The 26,249-nt window shown below is 41.2% G+C and overlaps 1 protein-coding gene across 1 annotated transcript in view; it reads left to right on the top strand.

Annotated features, from left to right (window-relative positions):
• TBX15 (T-box transcription factor 15) overlaps positions 1 to 26,249 on the top strand; it is a 101,120-nt gene that overhangs the window by 39,884 nt on the left and 34,987 nt on the right. Inside the window, exons 2-5 of the mRNA XM_021690089.2 lie at positions 15,713 to 15,926; positions 19,621 to 19,722; positions 21,448 to 21,619; positions 22,688 to 22,855. Coding sequence (XP_021545764.2) covers positions 15,713 to 15,926; positions 19,621 to 19,722; positions 21,448 to 21,619; positions 22,688 to 22,855 — 656 coding nt within the window. The remainder of the gene's footprint in view (positions 1 to 15,712; positions 15,927 to 19,620; positions 19,723 to 21,447; positions 21,620 to 22,687; positions 22,856 to 26,249) is intronic.

Below are 26,249 nucleotides of genomic sequence, written 5' to 3'. Positions count from 1 at the left end.
AGTTTGTAAGCATTGTTGAATCCCGCCACAATAGTGAGTCAGTGGGGCAAAGAAGTGAGGCACACTTTAAGAGAAGAACTACACTGAAGTCCAGAGAGAAGAGAGACAGGAATGTTAGACCCTGGAGAAGCTGAGTCACTTTATGGAAAAGTTGCAGTTTCACTGGGACTGTCTTTCATTTCACACTAAGGGAGCAGAAGGCCAGTTCTGCTGCAGGTCTGCGAATCCCATGGGCCTATCCACAAAACATTTTGCCATTGGAATGAACAAAGCCTCCTGTCACTGCAAATGACAAAGCAGTTTGGCTATAATAACTGTCCTACAGCCTAGGGATCTCCATATGAAGGGGTTTGTGGTGGAACAGATCTCCTGGAGTATATAATGTAATCTGATCATTTAAAGACAACTATCTGCCTGTCCCCATTAGGGGATGGGCTATTTTTCTTGACCAGTGAAGAGACGCTACCCACTTTGGTTAACAGAGAATCAGAATATAGTAAAAGGCACACATAGCATGGGAGAGCCTCTAATCCTGATAGTTCAGGATCTTGTCATGCCGCAAGGTCATCACGGGGGCGATGGCCAGGTGTTGTAGCTCAGGGGCCCTGGCGGCAATGATATGGTGGGATCCATTGGTCAGTAGACCTGGGCGCTAGTCCCCACCCCGCAATTAGGTACCCTGAGACCTTGCTCAGATCTAGCAGAACCATAGGTCATGGGATGAGATGCTGGGGAGGGCATTGTGTCTAGATCTTTGCCTCAAGGAGCTAGGGATTTTAAAGCGAGGCAGTAGTTGCTCAGCAAGAGTAAGTCAAGTGCACAACGTGGGGGAGTGAGAAGAGAGAGTGCGGGCTCCCAGCCAGCAGACCTCATGTCACCACTTGCTTCTGAGCCTCAGTTTCCTGTCTTTAATGGGCGTGGACCCATCAGGGTGAGTTTAGCACGGTGTTCCGAGCACAGGGAGAAATCTCTGCGGGTTAAACGATGAAATGTAGTACTGATTACTTATATTTTGAAGGCACATTGTAGTTGATAAAGTGCTTTCATCGGCATGATTTCACCCTGCCGAGGACTCATCGAGTGGGGTAAGCCGTGGGATTCCTTATCCACTTTCTACAGATGCCTCAGCTGACACTCAGCGGGATGCAGTGGCTTCCTCGAGGTCATATCAAGGTCAGAACCAGGGCTCAAACTCCTGCCTTCTGGTTCTGAACCCAGGGTTCCTTTCACCACAGAACGATAGATAATGGAGAGTTTATTCTATTTATCATTCACCTTTGTGACAGTGGAGTCTTCTGCGTCACAGCACGGTAAAAATAGACTGTGAGGGCAAGGAGGTTCTCAGTAGCAAACAAACTGAGCTCACCAAAATGTTCTCGTGGGCAGGCTCGGTTGCCGTGGCCTTTAGGAAAGCCTTGGCAGTCCTGCAGCGGGCAATGTCACCTACTGGCTGTGCCCAGCCTTCCCTGAGGAGCTGCCTCTTGCAGGCACTGCCCTGGAGGACACAGGGCGGGGGTGGGGTTGGGGGGTAGGGCCTGAGAGGAGGGTTTCTTCTGAGGTATGGGAACCACCAACCTGGAGCCCGTCCCTGGTGAGGGGGCCAGACTGTTTGTCCCACAGTAGCAAGCTTACTGTGGTTTTGGCACACAGAAGGAGAAACGGCCTGGTGAGCCTGGGCTTCCTTTGCCAACTGAGGATTTTCTGAGAGGCAGGGGTAAGGAGAGCGATGGAGTATGAATGAGTAAAAGCAGCAAGGCTGAAGAAAAAGCCCCATTTTCGTTCACTTAAAGATAGTTTTTAATTCCCCCTACCTCTCCAAACGATTAAAAAAAAACATTTATACATACATGTATATGTGGTTAAAATACAGATAAATGAGGAATTAGGAACCATACAGAGAAAGTTTAACACTGGCAGAGAAACACAACCACTTTGACTTTATAAGGGAGACAACACATTTTTGTGAGGATGCACCACGAGTATTCTGTGTCGTATTTTGAATATTTTTCTTGTTGAAAATATCTGGCGAAGGGAAAATGCTTTACATTACAGCAGAAGAACTTAGAAATTAGCCATTTTCCCCACTTGGAGGAAGTCTTTCAAACCAGTAGTCCTCATCCTTTTAAAGTCATGGATTGCTTTGAGAATCCCATAAATACCATACATTCTCTTCCCCGAGAAATGCAAGCCCTTACAAATTTAACTTATGACTTTAGGTCATATAAACCCCCAAAGCCCATCCACTGACGTTAGGTTAATAACTCTTCATTGAAAAAATTCAAAATTAATATTTTATGAAACAGTTTTTCCCTTACAAAAAGATTGACTGCATGCAATTGAGATGGTTATAATTAAAATGTAGGTATACATCCAGCGTCACACAAAATATTCTGATTTCTGTGAAGTGCCGTAGCCTATAACATTTGTATTTTATATCACTAGTCACTGCACATTCACTTATATGTATATATTTTTTTAAGTAAGCTCTTCGCTCAACGTGGGGCTCGAACTCACGACCCTGAGATCAAGAGTCACATGCTCCACCGACTGAGCCAGCCAGGGGCCCCCACATTCACTTATAATTTTATCTTACCTTTTTATTGGTTCTTTTAAAGATGCTGTGTAGTGTCTACTCCATTGTAATTTCTATCTGATAACATGTGATATTTGGCATAATAAGGAAAATCAGCCTTCACTGTTAAATCAGTTTTGATTACACATAGAATATGGTATATAAAATAATATTTTGGGGCGTCTGGGTGGCTCAGTTGGTTAAGCGACTGCCTTCAGCACAGATTATGATCCTGGAGTCCCAGGATCGAGTCCCGCATCGGGCTCCCTGCTCGGCAGGGAGTCTGCTTCTCCCTCTGACCCTCCCCCCTCTCATGTGCTCTCTCTCTCTCTCTCATTCTCTCTCTCAAATAAATAAAATCTTTAAAATAAAAAAAAAATAATATTTTAATATATACAACAGCCCACATGCCATCAATAAGATCTCATCCTTCAGACTTGTGAATTCTGGGAAAAAATTACTTCCACATGTTCCTAAAACTACTTAAGATTTTTGACTGGTTGGTGGTCTATTGATTCTAAATATCTGACCTGTCAAAACGCCATCTTTAAATTCCAGTGATGCATAGAGGCTCGGAATTAGCCAGGGCTGAATTTATTACAGAACAAAGGGAGGTGATGATTAACACACCCATCTGAGCAATAGGGGGGGCAAATAATCCTTGAATGGATTAGATGCCATGATCCTAAAACCACATTCTCTGAGTGTTGAGTCCTTGCCCAGAAATGGGGAGAGACCAAACACTGATGCCTTTTAAATGACAGGCTATCTCCATGGGACTCTGGTCAGGGACACTGATTGAGGGTCAGTGGGGAAGAAGCCTTTCTTTCCCTTATGCTCTAGCAGAGTTGAGGACTAGACCCACTCCATGTGCAGTAACCCTCAAAACAGACAGCCCACCCAATTAGTGTTATACAATTATCAGTCTGCCTGTCTGGGTGGAGATTACATTCAAGTGTAAATAAAAAAGGTTTTTGTTTTTTTGTTTTTTTTTAAACCAGTAACCAGGAATAACTCACATTTTTTTTTTTTTTTTTTTTTGGACTCCGGTAAGCTACTTTCAAGATGGGCATAGAGTCTGCCAAGAAGATGAAGTGAAATATTATGTACTGTCCCCCAAGAAGTTAAGAGTCCTAGGCAGGCTCTCTCTGTTCACTGGCAATATCTGGTAGATTCTGTCCACTGCCAGGATATAATTCTAGGGAAATTTATGTTTGTAAGAATAGTCCATGGACAGACCGTTAAACCCATTTTCTGATAGATTTTCCCATGATTCTCTCTTTCCTCTAACATGTCTTATAAGCTTTATAAAAAGTCTGGATTTTTACAATAGCTTGATATGATAGCATTGATGGAGATTGAGTCTTCGAGAGAGGCCTGTAGCAGATGGGGACCCTCCTGAGAAGGAAACATAAAGTCCTTTTGACCCCCCCCCATTCTCTGGAGTGAATCACAAGCCCAGGTGGTCAGGAAATCTCCTGTCACCTTGAGATGGGTCAGGACACCGTGCCATGTCCGAAGCTTCTAAATACAGTTCAGGCTGGGTCATCATGACAGATGCCGAACTGGCACCATGATGGGGACTGAAGTGGGAACTCTGACAGTGCTTAAATGCCACGGCCCCTGGCCTCCGAGTCTTCCTGGGCCAGGCCAGGGAGAGGCAGTGCAGAGCCTTATGGGGAGGAGGGGAGGAGCAACTTTGGCAAGGAAATCCTGCTGCCTCAGTGACACCACCGCTCGTTTGGAGAGCAACAGACACCCAGCAACAACCCACCAGCTATTTTAGAAGCTGTCAGGGTCTGAATTGCTGACACACTTGGAGGACACTGTCTCTTCAAGAGTCATTCTGACCAAGGTAGGTAGGCCTGGGGGAACACAGAGGCATGCTGTAGCCAAGGTGTTGGCAGAGAAACGAGTGGAGTTAAGTGATCTAGGCAGGATTACTCAGGGAGGCAGGAATGGAGTTAGGAATAACATGTTGACTTTGGGATTCCCAAGTCAGCCTTTACGCAGAGGACAGTGTTAGGTAATCCTTTGCCTTGCCCCACCCTCTTCTTGGCCATCACCAAAAATCTGCCCTAAGGTGAGCATCCTTTGACAACTCATTCTCTTCTGGGGAGGGCTTTAGAGGGAAGAAAGAAGACCAGAGAAGACAGGAGGGGGGCTTTTCCTGGAGGGTTCTGGGGACTTGGGATGTGAGGATGGGATTCCAAGTTCGGTAAGCATGTCCAGCTGGGGTCAGTGAATTGTAAATTTAAAGACACTGCCATGAATATGATTAATCCAGGGCGTGCATTTCACTCTCAATGCTTGCCCTATACCCCAAAACTGGATTCTGTTCCCTTATCAAAGCGTTTGGCTTTAGGATTTCTGAAGGAAGTATGGCACAGTGGATGAATTCAAGCTTTGGAGCAAGACCCAGGTCCTTTGCTTCTCTGTGGTACTTCTGGGTGGGTGGCACTGGGCAGGTCACCTTGGCTAAGTCTCAGCGATAGGGTTATAATGAACAACTCTCAGACCTCATCCCCATTCTCCCTGGGAGACTCCCTTAAGCTGCCTCCTCAGTGTGTATTTTCCTTAGTCTGAGCCAGAGGGTGAGTGCTTTGACAAGGGTGTCAATTTGGAGTCAGGCTGCGGCCTCCCAACTCTTTCCTGTGTCCCCCTTTTTCATGGAACAGTGCCCTTGGACTGCTTCTCCAGCCAAGGCTGACCAAAGTCAAGGTTCGACTTTGTTTCCCCAGCCCCATTTCCTTACTGAAGGTCCAACATACATCTTTGCCCAGTGGTATTCCCTGTTGTCTCTTCTTTCAGATTTCAGCCATTGTCGACTAGGGGAGCATCACGTAGGCAGGCCCACACAAAAGGAGGCTTTCTTAGCTGACATTTTCACTATTTCTTTGCTTTCCTTCCTTCTACCTTTCCACCATTTCTTCTAACACCATTCAGTTTTGATGATTTCTGCTCCAGGCCCTGAATTATTTTCTCACCATGTGATCTTTTCCTGTTCTACATTTTACATTTTTTTTATTAGAATTTTCTTTATTAGGAATTCTTTACATCTTCTTTTCTCTATTTGAAAGAACACAAACCTTCTTTCTCTCTCTCAGATATGCACAGGGAAGTGATTGGGAAAAGATCTAACCCTTGTGGTCACTCCCCTTTCCACATGATGGAAGGAACTAGCATTTAATATACTCCTGCTGTGTGCCAGGGGCTTTACTGAGAGTTATTGGCATCTCTATTTTAGATGAGGATATTGGCCTAGAAAGGTTAAGTTGCTTGCTCAAAGTCATACCTCTGGGTCTGTGTAATTCTAAAGAAGGACTGTGCATTATCCCCTTCCTGGATGCATCTCTGAAAACCCTGCTTTACTGTAGACAGCACAGACCCTAGCTGAATGGGGATGTGGAGGGGGGCAGGAATCACTGTTTCTGAAGGAGAGGGCTTGCGTGCCCTCCTTCTTCTCCCTCAGCATCACTAGCTCTAGCGGTTAAAGACCTTACTCTTTCCCCCTTTTTTATCCTCATGACCACTGGCACCTTCTCCTCTTGAGCTGCCGTGGAAGAGAAATAATATCTGAGAATTTTCCAGATGCTTGGCTGGGAGCGCTACTCACAGAAGTGATTGAATTCACTGAACTCATTTGGAGCCTGTGAAAAACTTCAGGTCAGACCTTGCCAATCAGCTTAACACAGCTCACAGTCGTGGAAGGAAAAGTGGGTAGGATTCCAATAATTTAGGTTATATGTGGAGGTGACCCTCTTGGGATTTCACTGGGAACATGGCATTCAATGAAGATACCTCATTACCAGAGGTATATTGGTCTCTGGAAGAAGATCAGAAAGAAGGTGAATAGCATTCAAGATTCTTCATCTGGCTTCAGTCTACACTCCCGCGGCTTCAGTCTACACTCATCTGGCTTCAGTCTACACTTTGGTCACATCTCTTCTCCTTCCTTGCTAAACAGACAACATTTCATTCATTCATTTATTCATCAAAACCAACATTTAATTGAGTGCATAGTAGGTGCCAGGCACTGTCCCAGGTGCTGAGGATATAAGAGGACTAATGCAGATGTGTTTCTGAATTACTTGCTGTTCTCTAAACCTGTCTGGTAGACTTTACTGCCATACCTCTGCCATAAAGTTCCCCTTTCCTGGAAGATCCTTCTCCTTTCCCCCATTTCTGCCTTTTTATTGCAGACATCTCTTCACTAGGCCCAGAAAAGACCACTGGGCTGGAAGAGATTCTTCTTATCTCTAAACTTCCATATCATTTTGTTGCTATTTCTCTTAGAAGAACATGAAAATTAGCGTTTATCTATCCCTTTTACTGTTGATAAGGTATTCACATAAACATACATACATGCTGTGTTAGTGATTCACACAGTAGGTACTAATGATATCCTCATTTTACAAATGATAAAACTAAGGCTTCAAGAGGTTAAGTGACTTGTTCAAGATTCGACAGTTGGAAAGGAAGAGGTAAACTTTAGAACTTGGTCTTTTGAATTCCAAATTCCAGTCCCCAGTGTGCTATGTGCCATGTTGGATTTTGACTATTCTATTTTTATTAGATTATTTATTGACCTATCCTGTCTCCTAAGTGATTTTGTAAGTTCCTGAGAGCATAGATCATATCTTGTTCACTGTTGTGCCCCTCATAGTCCCTAGCACATTGCTAGGTCTAAGTGAGTTCATCAGTAATTATTTGCTGAATAAATAAATGATTTATCAAATGAATGGATTTAGATTATTGGAGAGGTTGTTACATAGTTGCCAGCCATGTAGCTCTCTTATAGTCCTTAAACAGGATGGCTGTCTATGTTTGGCATGATACATTGGGTTTTAAACTTAGTGTAGCTGGTGGTCTCTTGCATATAATTTGAAGGGAATTTCATGTTCCTGGTTTTACTCAAATGTCTATTCTACTTACATGTTTGAGACTGCCATCTCCAAGGGCACTGTCTCTGGAAGTTAAATTATACTTATTGCTTGAAAATTGGCTGTTTACTTCTTCCCCTTTAGTGTATTAGCATGAATTTGTTTATTTATTGGTGCTCAGTGAGAATATCCTAACAAGGTATAAGGCAAGTTCTTCTAGGGCCCTTGGGAGAAGGGCTCCTTCTCACTTCATGGAAATTAAAGACACTATGGCAGATGACTGATGGTGCTATAACAGTGGCCGGAGTGGTAGTGGGAGGTTAGAAGTCGTTGTGGTTGCAAAGAGCAAACAAGCACTGGCTTGGGGATGAACTAATGTGTCACTTTACCCAGAAAATATGCCAAGAGCCTCAAGGAGGGGCCTGTGTTGACAGCTGCTGGCTTAAGACTGACTGGTAAATCTTGAAGACCACCCAGTCAATTAGGATCAACTTTTGGAGGACCTCTGGTGTAAGAGGTATTTAGATCGAATATTGCCATGTGGCTTGTGACCAATTTTTTATGATTCTATTTATGCATTTTCTGTGCTTTCCATCAGGAATATTTTCTGAACTGAAAGTCAATCTCAAAAATTTTAATTTTATAGGAAGAATGAAATAAAATATTTGGAATTAGGACTGTTCTAGGAAACCCAAGACCCATATTTGTCTTTATTTTTTCTTGGTCTTCCTGATTAACTTTATCATTGGCATGTAATCTTACATGTTAATTTGATATTTTATTGTTTATAAATGTTTTCACATACATTGTTGTCAGATGAATTCTCCTCAAATATAGATATCCATTTAAGACTATCAAAAACTCTTGGGCCATGAACTGTGACCTGAGTTAAGCCTAAATAAACCAAATTCTGTGTAAGTAGGAACTACCTCAGCTGCCTTTTCTTATCTTTCAATGGTGTCATTACACATTTCTCTAAGTCCAAACATTTTCTGAGTACCTTCTAATGTTGTTTTGCTTATGGTCTAGGCTAGAGTGAAAGAGTGGCTTGACATTGACGGTGATCTTCAGTGACCTGTCACTTTTAGATGTTTTACCCAAGGGAGACTGGGGACAGGAAGTGAGATAGTACAAAAGGTGTTGTTTGTTTTTTGTTTTTTTTTTTTTGGTACTTGTGCTTACTTATTAAATAATATTAAGTTGCTGAAGATATCTCAAATATTCCTGAACACAACTGCCCAGCTACTGAGAAAGTAAAATTCCTGTCTGACTTTGGCTTGAATTTTCTCCTCTCCCCAAAGAACTGACAATGTCTTAGTCTCCATAGAGCTGTCTTCTGCCTGAACTGCCTGAATGTTAGCTCTGCATTTCCAAGTTCACTGTGGGAAGCACCCAGCTCTGCAGGTCTCGTTCTGAAAATGGGGAAATAGTGTATAGTGGAAAGAACATCAACTCTAGCGTCAGGAGGACTCAAATCCCACTATGACTAGTTATATAATGTGAGGAAGCCTCTCAGTCTCACCAAGCCCCAGTTTCCTCCTTTATAAAATGGCAACAGTAGTGCCTACTTCATAGGGTTTTCTGTGAAAAATGCATGAGATAATGTATATGGAATATCTAGTGTAGTGCTCATAACTGCTCTTCCTTTTTGCTTCCACTTGCAAAGTATGCTGGAGCGTTAGAGGCTGAACCTTTCATGACACTGAGCCTTTGTTTGATCAACAAGAAGTATATATAAAAATTACTGCTGCCACTTCTTTGCAAAGCCTCTTTAAAAGGCTGAGTTCTCAGGGATGACTTTGGGTCCTTGCATCTGGTTCTGTGTATCACTGAGAGAGATGCTGGTTGTCAGATGGAGAGTGCTTTAGGCAGCTGAGAGATACGTGCTTTTGGTCTCCTTAATTGGCTTATTGGCATGGGAATTGCAGGCTTCAGGTTACCTCCCCCCTTTTCCCAAATAGAACTTGGAGGGCATGGAGAGCTCAGAGACCTCATTCCATCACTAAAGTCATGTAACAGGCTTGTTGAGTGTTTGCTATCATCATAATTTTACTTTAATCCAACCTGGGTTATAGTTCATTCCCTTGAAGCTCTGGACTGGGTATCAAATTTGGGCTCAGTCCGTCCTCAGGTCAGTGCCAAGTGCTCTGCTTCTGCCATATTTAGAATTAGTCTATGAAAAGTTTCATCACCAGATTTTGCTAAGCTACCTGATAAAATCTGACATCCCAGAACCAATTTCCACTGCAGAAATCCTCTAGAAATAGGAGTTTACTTGAGCCTGGTACAGAGAGTGCTGCCTGGGTTATAAGCTTCTGATGTCTGCCCTGGTGTGAATGGGAGCCCTTAGATGGCTGTGGGAGTCTTGGTTTTGGAGACTTCAGGACTTAAGAAATAGACCACGGAGTAGCTGCCCCACTCATATCAGATAGGAAGTACCACTCAATATAGTTATGTTCCAGTTATTGGTAGAAAAAAAAGGATTGTTTGATTATCATCTGGGTTGTGTCTTTCGCCTTTGTTTCAAACTGTTTTCTGCCTTAGAGTAAAATATGATAGCTGAAGTCCAGGCTTATGGAAGTGGCACTGTACATCTAATTCAGAAAATCCTGCATCTCTTATCTGACTATAGTAGTATTCTATGACCCATCTCCCACAATGAAACCAGGCTATTGTACATCATTCATATAGAAGATGTGACAAAGCATTAGATTCAGCTTGTGGAATTCATAGTTTAGAAGGGAAGACAGAACTATCATCACTTCCACTTAAAAAAAACCTTTGGTATAAAGAAAACCAAGTGTAAACTCCATATTATGACAGCCAAGTTCTTCCTGGAATATAAACTCCATGTGGCCAGAGATTTTTTTTCCCCTGATGTCTCAAGGATCTAGAAGAGTGACTGGCACGTAGTAAATGTTAAATAAATAGTCATTTAGTTGAGTTTGAGTTGAACCTGACTTTCCACCTTTATCTCTTATCTCACCTCCCCTGTTCCCTTATGTATTTTAAGCTATGGCCATATCAGTGTGCTTGTAATTCTCTAAAAATGGCAAGTCCTTACTGATGCTATTCCCACTACCTTTAGTTCCATTCCCATAAATTCTTTGTTTGCTCATATTGAACTTGTATTTCAAGTCCATCCTCAAATGTCACCTTGTGAAGTCTTCTTGATCCCAAATCACTGGCTTGCTTGTTCTTCAAAGCTCCTTAATACTTTGCTCCCATATCTATTGGAACACCTATCATAGCCAGTCTTCTTTAATAGTTTGTGTGTCCTTTCCCATGAAATTGGATTGTGAGCTCCTTCGGAGCAAGAACCTATTTTATCTGTCTTGGTCTATTACTAATCTATATCTATACAAAGCAGAAATGTTTGGTGAAATAGAAGTGGAATTAAATATAGTCTCACATGCCTGTAATCCTCAGGAGGTAGAGCTGATGTAATCTGGATTTTGGTGTCAATAATATATAAAATGGAGGTAATAATGATAGCTCTTAGATTTGTTTTATTAAATAATGTTATATATATATAACATTTATATATATATATATATAAGGTCTTAGCAGAGCATCAGATACTTAGTAGGTGTTCAATAGATGTTGACCATTAACCCTTTGGTTGGGATAGTTCTTGTGGGCTTATATTCATCTCACAGTCCAAAGTCACTAGCATTGTTATCAACAGAATCATTAATTTATATTTTATCATAAAGCTATAAATACAATTTTCTGTGCAAGAAGGTATCTTCCCCCAGTCCCTAATAGTAAAGATAAGGAAATAGTAATAGATATGCTAAGGAAATAGTTAAGATACGGAAACTGAGGCTCTGTGAAATGAAGTGACTCTCCAACACCCCACTCATGGTGAAGAGCAGAGCCCCAGGCGTAAATGTTCTCTGTTCACTGTAGTAATGAATTACTCCTCAAAATTATTAGTTAAGTGGAGATGAAAATTGCCTGGAAGACTGTGAAATCTGTTTTAACAGTGTCTGGTTTTGATATTAAGTCAAAATACATATAAATTAGGCATTTTCTGTGCATGCCAACCAACTCAACTTATCATGGTTGAGTTGCTGTTGTTAGAATTGGTGGTCTTTAAGCTGCACTACTAATCCATCCAGTAAACATTAGACTTAAAGGGACTTTAGAGCACCTCTAATTAAATGTGCATATGCTGTGCTAAAATGATTAAGGAAAATGAGGGCCAGAATAGTTATGTGACTTGGCCAGGACCAAACATATTAAGCCATTTCATTTGTAAGGATGGTTACAATAGTTGAGAGTTATTACAGATTGCTGGCTCTTTTGGCCGGGGTTGAACCTGATATGATCTTGGGAGAGACCTGATCATTGGGTCAGGAGACAGAAGACCTACCTTCTAGGCCATGTTGTTTTTAATTTTCTTAGTCTCAATTTCCTCATCTATATAATGGACCTAAAAATATGCTGCTTCTACCTCATCAAATGGAAAGATAAATTAAATAGTGTGTAAAATGTAAAAGAAGAAACTATTTTCTTATTGCTATTATTTTGCATAAATTGAGAATTGAACTTGCTGTTAAGCTAAACTCAACTTTCTATGGGAACTTAGTGTTACTGTGTCCATTTTATCAACACGAAATAGGTCAGAGATAGAAAACAAGTAACACTATTAGCTGATGGTTAGAATCTCTTGTTGGGATTTTTTTGGATGGTAATAGATATGTTGGTTTGACTATATGAGTCAGACGATGTTCTCCAGTGACTTGTAACTGGATCCGTGCAAGTTCGCAAAGTTTTCTTTAACTTCCTTAGTTATATATAACTTTATCATTTATGTTCCTGATTTGCTAAAATTTCCCTTGTTCAAATGCTGTCCACAAGAGACATCTGACAGCCAAGAAGTCTTTCCAGGTCATTCAAATGAGTTCCTAACGGTTAGTTTTTTGAAGGCAGGAAGTCACAGATTGCCAAGAAAAAAGAAAAAAACTTGAAAACACAGAGGTGTTTTCTGATATTCAAGGGACTGGTTGATTTCTGAATGGACGGACCCATTTGATTGAAATAACCTGTTCTGCATTTCTTATATTAATGACATAGTTAACTGGATTATGCATTCTGATTAATAGCTAAAATAAATGATCTGGTTAACCTAAATATTTTATCTAACTATGATTTACAAACGCATTTTACAAAGGATTCAATTTTATTTTTACCTAAGGTGTTGATCTTAACCCTATTTTAAGGATATTATAAGGTAGCTTAATTTATGTTATTGAAAATGTGGGCTGGTGCCTGTATTCTTTATGTAGAAGTCACTGGGGCTCTATTTTGTGAGGGAATGAGAATCCAGGAGCAGAGAGTACTTCCAGGGGAACAAATAACTGTGTCTGAAAATCCTCTTCATGGACAAATGCTGCCTATATCTCCACGTCTTGTACGCTTCTTTTCTAGTAAGCATGAGTTCGCCAGGACTGTTCCAGTCCTCTCAGATCCCTCTCTTTGCTGGATTCCTGTGAGACGTGCAAAGGCAATATGTAGTGGTGTGGGAAACTGTGTGGTAGCATTTGTCTTGGTCTCTATTTGTGAATGCACTCAGCTTCCATTTGTATTGTAAATTCCTTTAGGTGGAGCCTCGCTCTGTACTTCGGTATTTCTCAGCATCTAGCACAGTGCTGGGCACATAGTAAGCACCCAATAAACACATAATTAATCAGCACTAACTGGGAAAGTTCTCAAGGTCTGGGATTCTGTTTCAAATTATCTACAATGGTACCTCATATAGGGCCACATGCTGACAGGTGCTTATTGATTGATTTGATTGAAACTATAAACAGAATACCCGCTGATTTCTTTAACTTCTATGATAACGTGAATCTGAGCCCCCAGTCTTTTTCCTCATTTAACTTGTCTTGCCCAAGCAGTTTTAATTTGATGCTTCTAATTGAGGTTTCCTGGGTTATCACTGAAAGTTTCATTAGAAAGTATGCATCGACACTCTTCAAGTCCTTAGAGGTGGAAGAGATTATAAAAGTTTTCAGCTCAGTCCTTCTAAATGCATGATAAGGAAATAGGTCCATTATAGTTAAGTGACCTGTCCAAGTGATTCATTATTAAATGGACTAATAGTCCATTTAACGTCACACTTTGAGCTCCCATTTTATTTCAGATGACACGGTGAGTTAAGAGTAGAGTCTGGTTTCCTAATTCTCCAGCCATAGTCACCATTCTAATCCCAACCCAGTTTGGCCACCATTAAAAAGTTACCACTTAGCATAGTGATATCTTTCCCTTCCCTCCCTCTTCCTAAACACTCATTGGAGAAATCGTATGTGCCAAATTTCCAACTTTTTCATAACTGCAGCACATTATGGTAAGTGGATTTCACATCACTTTGCTCCCAAAGGTAGGACAAGACTATTTTTTAAAACTCTTGCTTTGAGAAGTTTTCGAAAAGTTCACAATACTTGTGATAAGTGAGGAGCTCTTGGCATATCACAGAAACAATGGGATTTGGGAATCATGTCTCCGAGGATCAGAATTACTGTGTTTGGCAGAGTGTGTGATAGTGATATAATGGCTCTGCAGCAGAAAGGCATATAGAATCAGGCCAGGATGGAGATTTGTCACTCAGAAGCATCAGCTCTCATCTTAGATAAGCAGCTCCACTTTTCTGTGCTTGAAGGAGACCGAAGTTAGTCCCTGTTTAGCTCCAAGTCTAAAATTATATGCTTAGACACGTAAAACCTATATATATACATATGTACATATGTGTGTATATATATATATATATATTTGTGTGTGTGAAGATGGTGACTGGACTAGTGATCGTGGATAAACTAGATTTGGGGCAGAGACTTGCCTGTCATTTCGGAGCTTGGTTCAGTTCTGCAGTACCCTGAATATCTTCAGAAGTGAAGGGTGGGGAACTGGGGAGGAGAGAAATGTCACTGTGCTCCCTGTGGGCACTGGCAGCGTTGTGGAAGACTTGCCGGCAATGCTGCCTGGGTTTGAGAGAGGAACACATCAGGGCTAGGAGGAAGGAAAGGGAAGGTCTTGTGGGATGGGTTTTCACAGGCCTAGAAACCTGCTGCAGTTAAGTGAGCATGGCAGCAATACATATTCGTCTATGTATTTATTTAACAGGGGAAGCAATCAGAATCCTAGATGTCAGGGGAGGGTTGCAGAAATAGGTTCTCAGGCTTAGCTTGCAGTATCATTTGACCTAAGGAGATTGTATCAGCTAATCTGAGTTTGGAAAATCTTAGGAGATAAGATTCTTGGCATTGGGCCTCTAAGAGTAAAAAGCTTTGAAAATTACAGTAAATTCCCTGGTAAATCTGACTCCAGCCTTCTCTATCACTCTGCATGCGCCTCCCCCCCCCAAACACCTTCATGAGTACAGAAGACACAGGAAGAAAGGACCATCTGGCACAGCACGCCAGCTTTTTATTTGGTTGCTCTCAATCCTACCTTCCTGTTTGGATCACCCCTCCCCTCTGCTCATACTTCAGAAACCAATCAAGGTGTCTCCTGAACTCATTTATTCCCTTTGTTTCAACCGCCTTCTTGGGTAACTTTTTCCATATGCTTACATCCTTGCCTTACAACAGACATTTTTTTTTTTTCTTTTTTCATCCAAAATGGTCTGATTGGACTCTTAGGAAAAGCCATTTACTCAAATACATGACAAAGTGCTTCTAAAGATCCCAAACAACTTTTCATTACTTTTGATGACCAAGATATATAAATAGAGGAAAAATTGCTTTGTTTAAAAATTACTGGCTGATGGGCAATGATGCTGAGTAGTAGGACATTAAAGAATATATTATTATTAGCACTGAACCCCCCCAACACCCAGCCCCCAGTGAAATTGTCTAGATTTGGAGCTGTGGTCTGTAATTATTATTATTTTTTAAAATTTGGCACTTACTTTATTGTTCCTGTTTGGCTTCTTCCCTTCACCGTGGTGACATTAGTACTCCTAATACTGCCTGTTGTGGACCAGTTTTCTTCAGCTGTTGCTAAAATGCCAGATGTCATGTTGGAAATGCAAAACCTGAAAGATGGTCGTAAATCACAAAAACAAACCATAAAAAAAATAATAAAATACCCTGAATGCTGTGCTCTGGAGCTTCCCAGCTTTAAGTCTCCTTTTGTTCACTACTCTCCCTACTCCACCATGCCCCTCACCCAGCCTCCCATCTTTTAGGTCAGTGAGGGGTGGGGGCAGTTCGGCAGTTTCTCACCTAAGACTTGATTGTTTATTTTGCAGATTCTGAGCAAAGCACGGGTTCAGACTCTGAGGTGCTCACTGAGCGGACTTCCTGCTCCTTTGACACTCACGCTGACCTGGGCCCTGGTGCTGCAGGCCCTGTGCCTGCTGCCATGTCTTCCATGGAAGAGATTCAGGTAGAGCTGCAATGTGCTGACCTCTGGAAGAGGTTCCATGACATTGGAACTGAGATGATCATCACCAAAGCAGGCAGGTAAGGACAGGTTCCTTTGAATGGCCAGATTCCAAGAATGGAGAACAAAAGTAGGAGCTATTACATACATTTTTTTCACTTACTTGTGGTAGGTAGCATTGGTTATGCCAAAGCAGCCTGTGCTCACAAAAACATGAGGTCAAAATGAACCTGAAATCTTATTCATTTTATTTCTCCTTTGGAACCTTCTTCCTTCTCGAAGTTTTGGTGGTGAATAAGATCATTAAAAGGCTTCTTAGGAGGAGCAACTCTGAAGGGGAATTATTTCCAATACCATCTCTTTTTTGTTGCTTGGGTTTCAGTCGACTTCTGTTCTACATTTTGAGATGTTATGGCTTAGAAGGAAACAGCAATTCAAGGAAAAAGTTTTTATCCAGTTTCTTATTTTGGGTTTTCACTCAGTACTGTGGATTTTGTGCATTCCGGTCATTTTCATCTCCGATATCATTCCGTCGTTCCCTGCACTTCAGTGAATTCAGTTCACCCAAACACCTTTTTTCACAGCTCTCCTGTGACCTCATTTCATGATTTGTTCTGCAGTGTTTTAATTTCCACATCTCTGCCTTCACAAATTCACTTGATACCTGGATATACCCAGATATTCCCAGTACAAACATATACAGTTTGTTCTTTAGTCATATCCCTTTGTTTAGGTTAAGATCCATTATTCATTGTTTCTTTATTGGATTGCCTCAGCCTTTGCTGTTGTTCCATGTAACTCTTCAAGTAATTCTGGAACAACTCAAAAACATACAAAGAAAGCTTTCTCTGCTCTGACTTTTCTTCACCTCCTCCCGATTCCTCAAGTCTGTTTCTTCCTTTTCACTTCATTTTCCTTCCTTTGTAGTGTCCTTTCCAATTTTAATCTCAATTTTCATTTTCTCAGTTACATTAGTTTTGTATGACTCTCTGTTCCTTTTTCCTGCTCAGATTTTAGTCACCATCTACTTCTTCTCACTCCCCAAACTGTAATCCTGTTGATTCAGAACTACTGCAGTCTGCAGAGCCCTCAATCTTTGAATGTACCAACGTATCTGTAGAATCAGCACCATGGACAGAGGTGCTTGTAGGGATTAATGGGTTTGGAAGACACAAGAATTGGCCTAAATTTAACCATAAAATTAAAACCAAACGCATCTCACTTTGTGAATATGAAAGATTAATTTTTCCCTAGGGTGTTATGACTTCACTTGATATTCTGTGCTAAAATACTGGCAAAAAGAAAAAGCAACTTTTGGTAAGTTTTTAAGAAGACAATTCAAATGCAGTCATAGAATTTTATTTTTTATTTAGTTATATATATTTTCAAAGATTTTGTTTATTTATTTGACAGAGAGAGACACAGTGAGAGAGGGAACACAAGCAGGGGGAGTGGGAAAGGGAGAAGCAGGCTTCCTGCGGAGTAGGGAGCCTGATGGGGGCTCAATCCTGGCGCCCTGGGATCATGACCTGAGCTGAAGGCAGACGCTTAATGACTGAGCCACCCAGGCGCCCCAGTCATGGAATTTTAAAGCAGGAGGGCACTTTAGAGATTATATAGTCTCTTTTCTTTGTTTTATAGGTGATAAGGTTAAATAACTTTTCCAAAGTCACACATCTCATTCATTTAGGACTTGGATATAGGTAAGAAACTGCTAGCTTCTCCACTCAAGGTCATATGAGTGTGCTAGACAAAACAGGTATTGAATTTAAAAACATCTAACTCTTTTTCTTGGAGTCATAAAGAGAAGACATTAATCTCTTGCAGTGTAACACAGCCTCTGTAGATGGCTGAGAGGAACCACATTATCTTACCTCAGATAGCAAGTGAGAGGACTTTCTCTCCATCCCTGGCAAGGTCTTCTCCAACCATTTATAAATACAAGGCAATCATAAGTCATTGTTATTAAGAAGGTAATTACTGGTTTAAATGTAAATGTATATAGATCAACTTTCCCAAGTTTTTGGAGAGAATTAGTGTGGATCAAAGTGCCTAACCTATAGTTAATGCTAGATTTAGTCATTATGAGAAGTCCACCACTGGGTTTCATTAGCTCACCATAAGACCAAAATATAAGGCTTTCTAATTAAACTTGTGAGGCTAGAGGTAGTAAATCCAGAACAATGTATCAATAGAAGCTTCTGAAGAGTCATAAAGTAGGAAAGAAGGAATGGTTGTGTATTATTCTTTGTAAATATTTAAGAATTAGCCATCATTCCGGGCGCCTGGGTGGCTCAGTTGGTTAAGCGACTGCCTTCAGCTCAGGTCATGATCCTGGAGTCCCGGGATCGAGTCCCGCATCGGGCTCCCTGCTCGGCAGGGAGTCTGCTTCTCCCTCTGACCCTCCTCCCTCTCATGGTCTCTGTCTCTCATTCTCTCTCTCTCAAAATAAATAAATAAAATCTTTAAAAAAAAAAGCATTAGCCATCATTCCTATTAAAGGTCTGTGGTCCCTCTTATGCCTTCTCCCCAATATGATTATGATGTCATTGACCTACTACCACAGGACATTTGCATTTTGAGTTGCTTCTGGTGAGCAGTGCAGTATGTGACTAGAACAGAAAGCCCCTCATGTAAACAACTAGGGCATGTAAGCAAGATGGCTGTCTGGGGTCAGGGTATGGTCTATGGCCATGAAATGGAGCAAAGCCAATTAGGCTGTATGCGGATCAAGCCTGTGACCTTGACCTCATTAGCACCGTGCTCTGCCCAGCTCAACTAACTGGCCCCAGATGGTTAAGCTTAATGCAGCATTTTGTGTACAAGTACCCTAGAGCACATTCAGGCAATCCAAATTTTTGAACTGAGCACTTTTTATGTCTGACTCCTAAGTAAATGACATACAGAAGAGTTTGATGTTTTTCTTCTTTCTTATGGTTAAAGAAGAATGGAGAATTTTATTCTAGACCCTTGAAACTCAATACTCTTCTGGGCTGCTCCCTCTCCTCCTCTTCAATTATGAGAGTAGTTGTAAAGTGCCATATCCTGACCTCGCTTGCTTTGGCAAGTTTAACAAGCCATTGTGGTAGAAAGAAGGTATTGCCCAGAGGCCACTAGAATTCATTTGTTATTTGCTCCAGATTCCACAGGGTCCTCCTTCTGACACACATGTTGACAGCCTGAGAACTTGCAGAAATTTTTCTACAGTTTTATGCATTAAAAAACCCTCAGCTTTGTTGGCCCTTTGTTTGGGGACTGGTAGCCTCTTCCTTTTTTCTTCTTTTTTTAGAGATTACTTTTAAATAGACTCAATCAATCAAAAAATATTTCATTATCACCTACAATCAACTGTGATAAGCTACTTGAGTAATAAAAGCATTAAGTTATTCAAGTATGTTAAGTGTAAGTATTTTCAAGAATGTTATAGTCTGATAGGAAATGTATGTGTGGATACATACACATTATCTATCTGCTTATCTATCTAATCACATTAAATATTAATAATAGAAATCAGGGTATGGTATGAACTCTTGGAGTGTATGAGTCATCAAATAGGTCAATCTAAGTTAAGAAATGGTGCTATTTCAGCAATGAGTCCTCAGCATATTTTATAGTAATAATTTCCAAAGTGTAAAAAAAGCAGCCAATTTGGGAATTAGAGGAATTGGACTTTGGTGTGTTTAGCGTTCTTCATAAGAGGAGATTCTCTAAGCTTTTATTCCTGCTACTTCTCTCCCTCTGACTGTTGAGCTTACTGCCTATTCCCCTTCATAGGAGGATGTTTCCTGCCATGAGAGTGAAAATCACTGGCCTGGACCCACACCAGCAGTATTACATAGCAATGGACATTGTGCCTGTGGACAATAAAAGATACAGGTAATGATGATGACTCTGGGGTGTGGAATTGTTGACATCACCAGCATTCCAAGACAGTTCTTTAAATCATTAGATGAAGCATTTTCACAGTGCACTGTACAATGCACTATAGGGAACAAGAATGGAGGATATGCCAATAACCTGTAGCAAAGCACCATGCAGGAAGTAGTCACTCGTGGTTGGAAATCAGGACTTAGTAATGATTTTGTCTGGAATCCTCCCTGTGTCTCTGGAGAGAACGGGACTGTATAGTGTCTGCCAGGGTTACAAAAATCAAATGAATATTAGGTCTAAAATTAATTCAGTTAACATTGAAAGTGATTAACATATTGAATGATTTGGTTTATGAAATACTAAATGAGTTGAGATGATTTATTTTGGAGAGGTGGAGGAGAAGTGGACCAGTGCAGTATATTCAATCATATGTCTGATGGATTATCCTGTGGATGATGGAGGGGAAGAAGAGGAGAATTGGGTAAGATTTCAAGAACAACATTTAGTAAAGGAGAATTATTGTTTATCAATATGGGTTGTGAGCGAGTTTGTTAAGTAACTTTCCTTCAAAGTCATTACAGTCCAACACGATGTCTTTGTTTCTTGGATGGCTTACACATAGTTCTTGCCAGACACAAACTGTGCCTTAATCAATCTCTTGAGATGTCAATCAGGTCAGTGAATCATGGCTCATTTTTGAAATGTTTGAGAACTTGGCTCCAAACCTATGAAGTAGGAGGGGAGAGATGAATGAATGGGAAAGACCAGCCTAGTATGGTAGAGGGAGAGAGCTGCCCAAGAGAGAAGTTATCTGGATGCAGGACTTAGCACAGGAGATGTTTCCAATCTGTTTTAGAGGATCTTGTGATTTGGACTGAGTGCCTCTGTTTGCTAGCATCCAGGTCCTGTGTGGTCCTTTATAAGTGAGAAGCAGGGAGGTGCCAAATCCGTAGAGAACTCTCTTCAGAAGTACAGGGCAATTGGCAAACTGGAAAACTGACCTCCTTTGCTACTAAACAACATCTCACTTCCAGTGCCTTTGTGGGAAAATAATGTCGATGATGATGATATTCAAAACTGGATTCATCAAAGAAACACTAAAACACTAACTGGGAAGACTTGGTGGTGTTTCTGGGAATGGTTGCACTGAGGCAAAAACCCTCCATTTTCATAGAAATGCCTCAAAATTCAGATTCTCAGCAAAGAAATGGTTAATAAGTAAGAGGCTTGGAGGGTCTCTGCACATGGCTGTGTTTTATAGGACAATATGGAAGATGTTTTTAATAAGGAACCAAATCCTGAACAAGTGGCCAACGGATTATATGGTTTGAATTTGAAAGGTGAAAGGTTGCAGTAAAATACCTTTTCCATAGCTAGACACATGGGCTCAGGATGCCTGTGTGCACACAGGGGTGGAAGGCAAGGAGAGGGAAAAGAAAGAAAAAGGACTGTGAGAATGTTTTCCTTGTGAGGGCTGTAGCTTTGATCATTAACCACAACCCTTTGCTGCCCTCCCCCAACCCACCTCTTTCTCCATTTTCATCTCTATTTTGATTGTCCCTGGTTCTCTACCCTACTCCTTTTCTCTGTTGTATTCTCTGTTTAATCCCTACTATTTTCCATCTTGTCATCTCTCTGTCTCTCCCGTCTCCTGTCTCTACTGGCTTTCTTGGGCCTCTCTTCCCTCTCTGTATCTGTCTCTGATTTCGCCTCTCTCCCTCTCCACCTCAGATATGTGTACCACAGCTCCAAGTGGATGGTGGCTGGCAACGCGGACTCCCCTGTGCCCCCAAGAGTTTATATACACCCTGATTCTCTAGCTTCTGGAGATACTTGGATGAGACAGGTGGTCAGTTTCGACAAACTCAAGCTGACCAACAATGAGTTGGATGATCAAGGACATGTGAGTCAAAGAATCCCATCCATCTCCCTCTTCCTCCCTTTTGGCTCTAGAGCTGATTAGCCCTAGGCTTTTTCAAACAGGTAAAATAAGAAGCTCTATGCCATTTGGAGTCATTTTAAGTAACTAGGCATACAAGTTCCTTTTTTTCTTCCCATGAAATTTCATTTATTACAAATCTAACATTTAGCAAACGTCTGCTGTGCATCAGATTGTGTTTATCAGACAAGAGTTCTCATGTTCTGGGAACCCACAGTCTAGTCAGGGGTTAGTTTGAAGACAGAAACACAGGACAAGTTTAAAAACGGTGAAAGAAGTCACAAAAGTCAGTGGAATAACTCACAGGGCAATAAACTCAGAGAAACAATTAAGTGACAGTTTGGGCTGATTTGTTGAGAAATTCATGCATTTTTAAGAGAAGAATAGGTTTTAAGACTTTCCAGGTATAATTAGAGCACTTGATGTTATTAATTTATCTTTAGTGGCAAGACATACATAGAACTTTCACTGAATGCGAGGGTCCAGATTGGGTGCTATAGGAAGATTGAAGAACTAAAACCATGGGTCTTATCTTTAAGGGAATGACATTTTTTGAAGGAAGGGAGAATGCACATATACATTCACTCTCATAGTGAGTGGTCATAAATTTGGTAACAAAGTGCAAATGACAGCTTACAGAATTTAAAGACAGCATGAGCCCGTGATGAAACTTTGAAGCAGGAAGGAGCAACTGTCCCATAGCAGAGGTTCTGAGACATTACAGCAGAGTGTTGTTTTCTGGTGTTGGGACAGTTGTTCAGTATTGTTCAGTTAAGGCAAGCATACTGCATCCACCACCCATGATTGGGATACTTTGCTGTATGGGTCCATGTAATGCTATCCAGTCACTTAGTCCTTCCTGCCATAGGCAAGTACACTGGCTTCCAGTTTCTTATACATCTCCCCCCACCCAACTCCCATCTGTGTTTTTCCTATAATGCTTCTATCCTATGGTTATATTTGCATGAGAGCTTGAAAAGATGTAAGGACCTTTGAGCCACTCTGGCATAATGTGGCCCCTTCTCATTTCAGATCATTCTGCACTCTATGCACAAATACCAGCCTCGAGTTCACGTGATCCGCAAGGATTTCAGCAGTGACCTTTCGCCCACCAAACCTGTCCCTGTTGGGGATGGAGTGAAAACATTCAACTTCCCTGAGACTGTGTTTACCACAGTCACAGCCTACCAGAACCAGCAGGTAAGAGGCTGCCTTTGAGAGGCTCCTGCTGTATCTGCTGTTCAAGGAGCTTATTCATGCCTTTGGTAAGAAATACTTAGTCCTTCTACATGACACCGAAGAACTGGAATGAGAGATGCCAGGCTTGCTGTGCAAACACCATGTTGGTGATGACAAGGCCGTGATGCCTAGTAGCAGCTGGTATAATCTAGATTTAGATCAAAGACAAAATCTTTGACCAGGAGGACCGAATCTCCTAAGTCATTTTCATGTCTCTCTGTACTTGTACCCGTGTTCATGGTCTCTCCTGCATCTTGGCAAATGTTCCTCATCATTTGCAATTCCTTTGCAAGTACCGAGGTTTGATTCATTCCTTCCCTCTTCTCTGCAATTTTCCGTGTATCCCTGCAGCGGCTACATCAAAGTCATCAAGCCTCTCAAACCCCGTTGAAGACCCACTGCTTCCATTTACACTATCAGACTAAATTTACCTCTGTGTGATCACCAGCCACACCCTAACATCTGTGTTTTTATGTCAGCAATATGTTCATTTATTCCATAAATGTTTGAGATCTTGAGAACTTACAATAGTCTAACCTTAGTAGAGAAATTGAGCAGATTAGGACTTATTTCTCCATAAGCAAAGAAGAATTTTAGGTGAGTGAAAGACATGTAAATACATAATGATAAAGCAGTGAAATAATTTAATGACAGAGATGTGGACAGGGTGTTCTTGCGTCTGGGGAATGAAGGAAGTTTTCCTGGAGGAGCTAATGCTTTCTCTGATGATGAGACACACATAAGAATTGGCCAGATTGGGGCACCTGGGTGGCTCAGTCAGTTAAGCATCTGCCTTCAGCTCAGGTCGTGATCTCGGGGTCCTGGGATCGAGCCCCACGTTGGGCTCCCTGCTCAGTGGGGAGTCTGCTTCTTCCTTTGCCCACCTCTGCTTGTGTGCGCATGCTCTCTCTCTCTCTCAAAAAATAAATAAAGTCTTAAAAAAAAAAAAAGAATTGGCCAGACTAATGGGGGAAGTATGGCAGGGGAGTGGTGTATGGGGAGAGGGAGAGAGACGCCAAGTCTGGAACTGTGGGCATTCTAGACAATGTTCTTTTTTTGAGGAGGGTGAGTAGATGGATTTATAAGTGATCTCACTTTATGCAATTCCCTGAAAATTGCATGAGAGTCTCATTTTTTGCAAATTAGACTGTATTGCATCTTTTGACAATTTGTTTAATTAATAGGATCCTGAGGTGAATCCTTTTCTGAAAATAAGAGTTTCTGCTTGTTTATTTTGCTTGAAAGTCTGTGTACTTTTATTTTGGACCTGCTTGGAGCAAAATGAACTTATACCACAATACTCAATACCTTTTGTGTTGGATGCTATGCTTAGTGCTCTGACAAAGAAAGAAATAGAGGAAAAATACTCATTTATTAAGTATTTATTGAGTGCTTACTATGTGCCAGGCAAGTGAAGGTGAGTGATATAATCTTTGGTTTATATAGAAAGAGTATTTTGGTCTTTCATAGTGCATTTGCCTAAGACTCCTTAGATATTCTTTGCCTCCAGAGGAATTTGATATACAAAAACCCTTCAGTCTGGTAGACAAGTACTATACGCTTGTTGGGCTTTCTCAGCAGCTGTAAAGCATTCCCAATTTCAGATTTTCCTTGTGGTTGCCACATTTGATCTATAGTAGAGGAAGAGTTTTAGTTTGCTTTGGATGTTATTAAAAAACTATTGAACCCTTTCAAACTCCTTAGGTAGTAAACAGAAGCCATGGAGGGTCCTTACAGGAATCTTTAATATCAAGATTTTTCAAGCTCTGAAACAAGATAGTGCAGCAATATAGATAATGCCCTTTGGAGTGATTGGAACCTTGGGATTAATTGTGGTTCAGGAGAGGAGGGGAGCACAAGTCTAAATTCTTTGAATAACTGATGGGACTTTTTCCCAAGACAGCCAGCCACCATATTAATCATTAGTTTCTCATGAAGGCAGAGATGTGGCAACAAATATTACAACTTTAGAATTTAGCTTGTTGGGCAAACCAGAACACTGGTGAATGAATATTCTGCTGCCTCACCGTGATCAGTTATAGAGGCCATGAGGCTCAGTACTGTCACCCAAGCTGAAATTAAAAAGCCACAACTCACTGTGACAATGTCAATGAAAGAAGACCAAACATGGCTGCCTGAAATCCCTCTCACTTCTACCTTCTCTCACAGCATTCCTGTGTCTGAGGACATTCTACTCATATGAATATTTTGTCTTCATCTGGACTGAGGTGGGAGCAGTGGTGGTTTGTTGGGGGTGGGGCACCATGATTAAGTTCATGGGATTTGGTAGCAGCCATACCTGGTTTGATTTCTGACCTTTCCACGGATGGATTGTATGACCTTGAGCAAGTTTCTTAACTCCCTTCATCAGTATTTCCTGGCCTGAAAATGTCCTGGCCTCATCGAATTAGTGATGAGGACTAGATGAGGGAACACGCGTAAAGTCACTAGTAGAAGCCTACATTGGTCAACGGCTGGGTCTGCACAAGCATGAAGGGGAGTGGGGAGTAGAGGCAATTATACAGCATAAATTGCTTATTAAGGAGAAAGTGGATCGTTGGGAATTAGAGGACCTGCATTGGCTCTTGAAGGTGTTATAACCAATAGGTAACCAGTTTGATCTTTCTGTTGTAATGTCATGTTGGTGAATTCATGATGTGCTAACATTCAAAATAGATGAGTCACGCATACTCACTTCTGCCCGGTTTGAAATCAAGGTAACAGCTTTTGCCCGTTTAACAAGGCTTCATTCCCCAGATACATCAACAAGCACAATTATTTAACATTCTTTTTGGCTGTGTAGATATGATTTCATATAACACAGTGTCTTCTAGTAAAGCAAACTAACCTCGGGTCTTTCCCCCAGGAATCTGGAGGTCTGCATCCTGTTACCTAGCAATCATTTTCACACTTGTCACAGAGATGCCGGGTAGCATAAACCATTCTCTTCTGTGAGCTAGATCACCTACTACTGTGTTTTTATTTCCCTCAACTGTCTTGAATGAGAAAGATTACTATTTTATGACAAAATTATTTACTTCATGTATTTCTTTTTAAAGGAATGGCTAGGAGGCATGAGAGAGTAAAGAGGAAAAGTCAGTGGAGGGGGGGAGTCCTCGTTGTTCTCAGGAACACAATGAAGGAAGGACAGTGTGAGGAATGGAATTGAAGTGAAATGTTATCCAGTCTTCCTAAGGAAAGGCAGTGGGCTAGTAGTTTGGAGACCTGGGTTTTCATCCTAAATGAACTACTAGCTACCTATGTCATTCTGAGCAAGGTATTTTCTTTTGGGGTTTTGATTTCTTCTTCAAGAAAATGACCAGTTGGCCTCTGTTTTCTAAGTTCTCTATTAGCT

This window comes from Neomonachus schauinslandi, chromosome 4 (assembly GCF_002201575.2).
Source record: "Neomonachus schauinslandi chromosome 4, ASM220157v2, whole genome shotgun sequence".
In the NCBI taxonomy this organism is placed as follows: Eukaryota; Metazoa; Chordata; class Mammalia; order Carnivora; family Phocidae; genus Neomonachus; species Neomonachus schauinslandi.
This window is presented reverse-complemented; position numbering and strand designations above follow the sequence as displayed.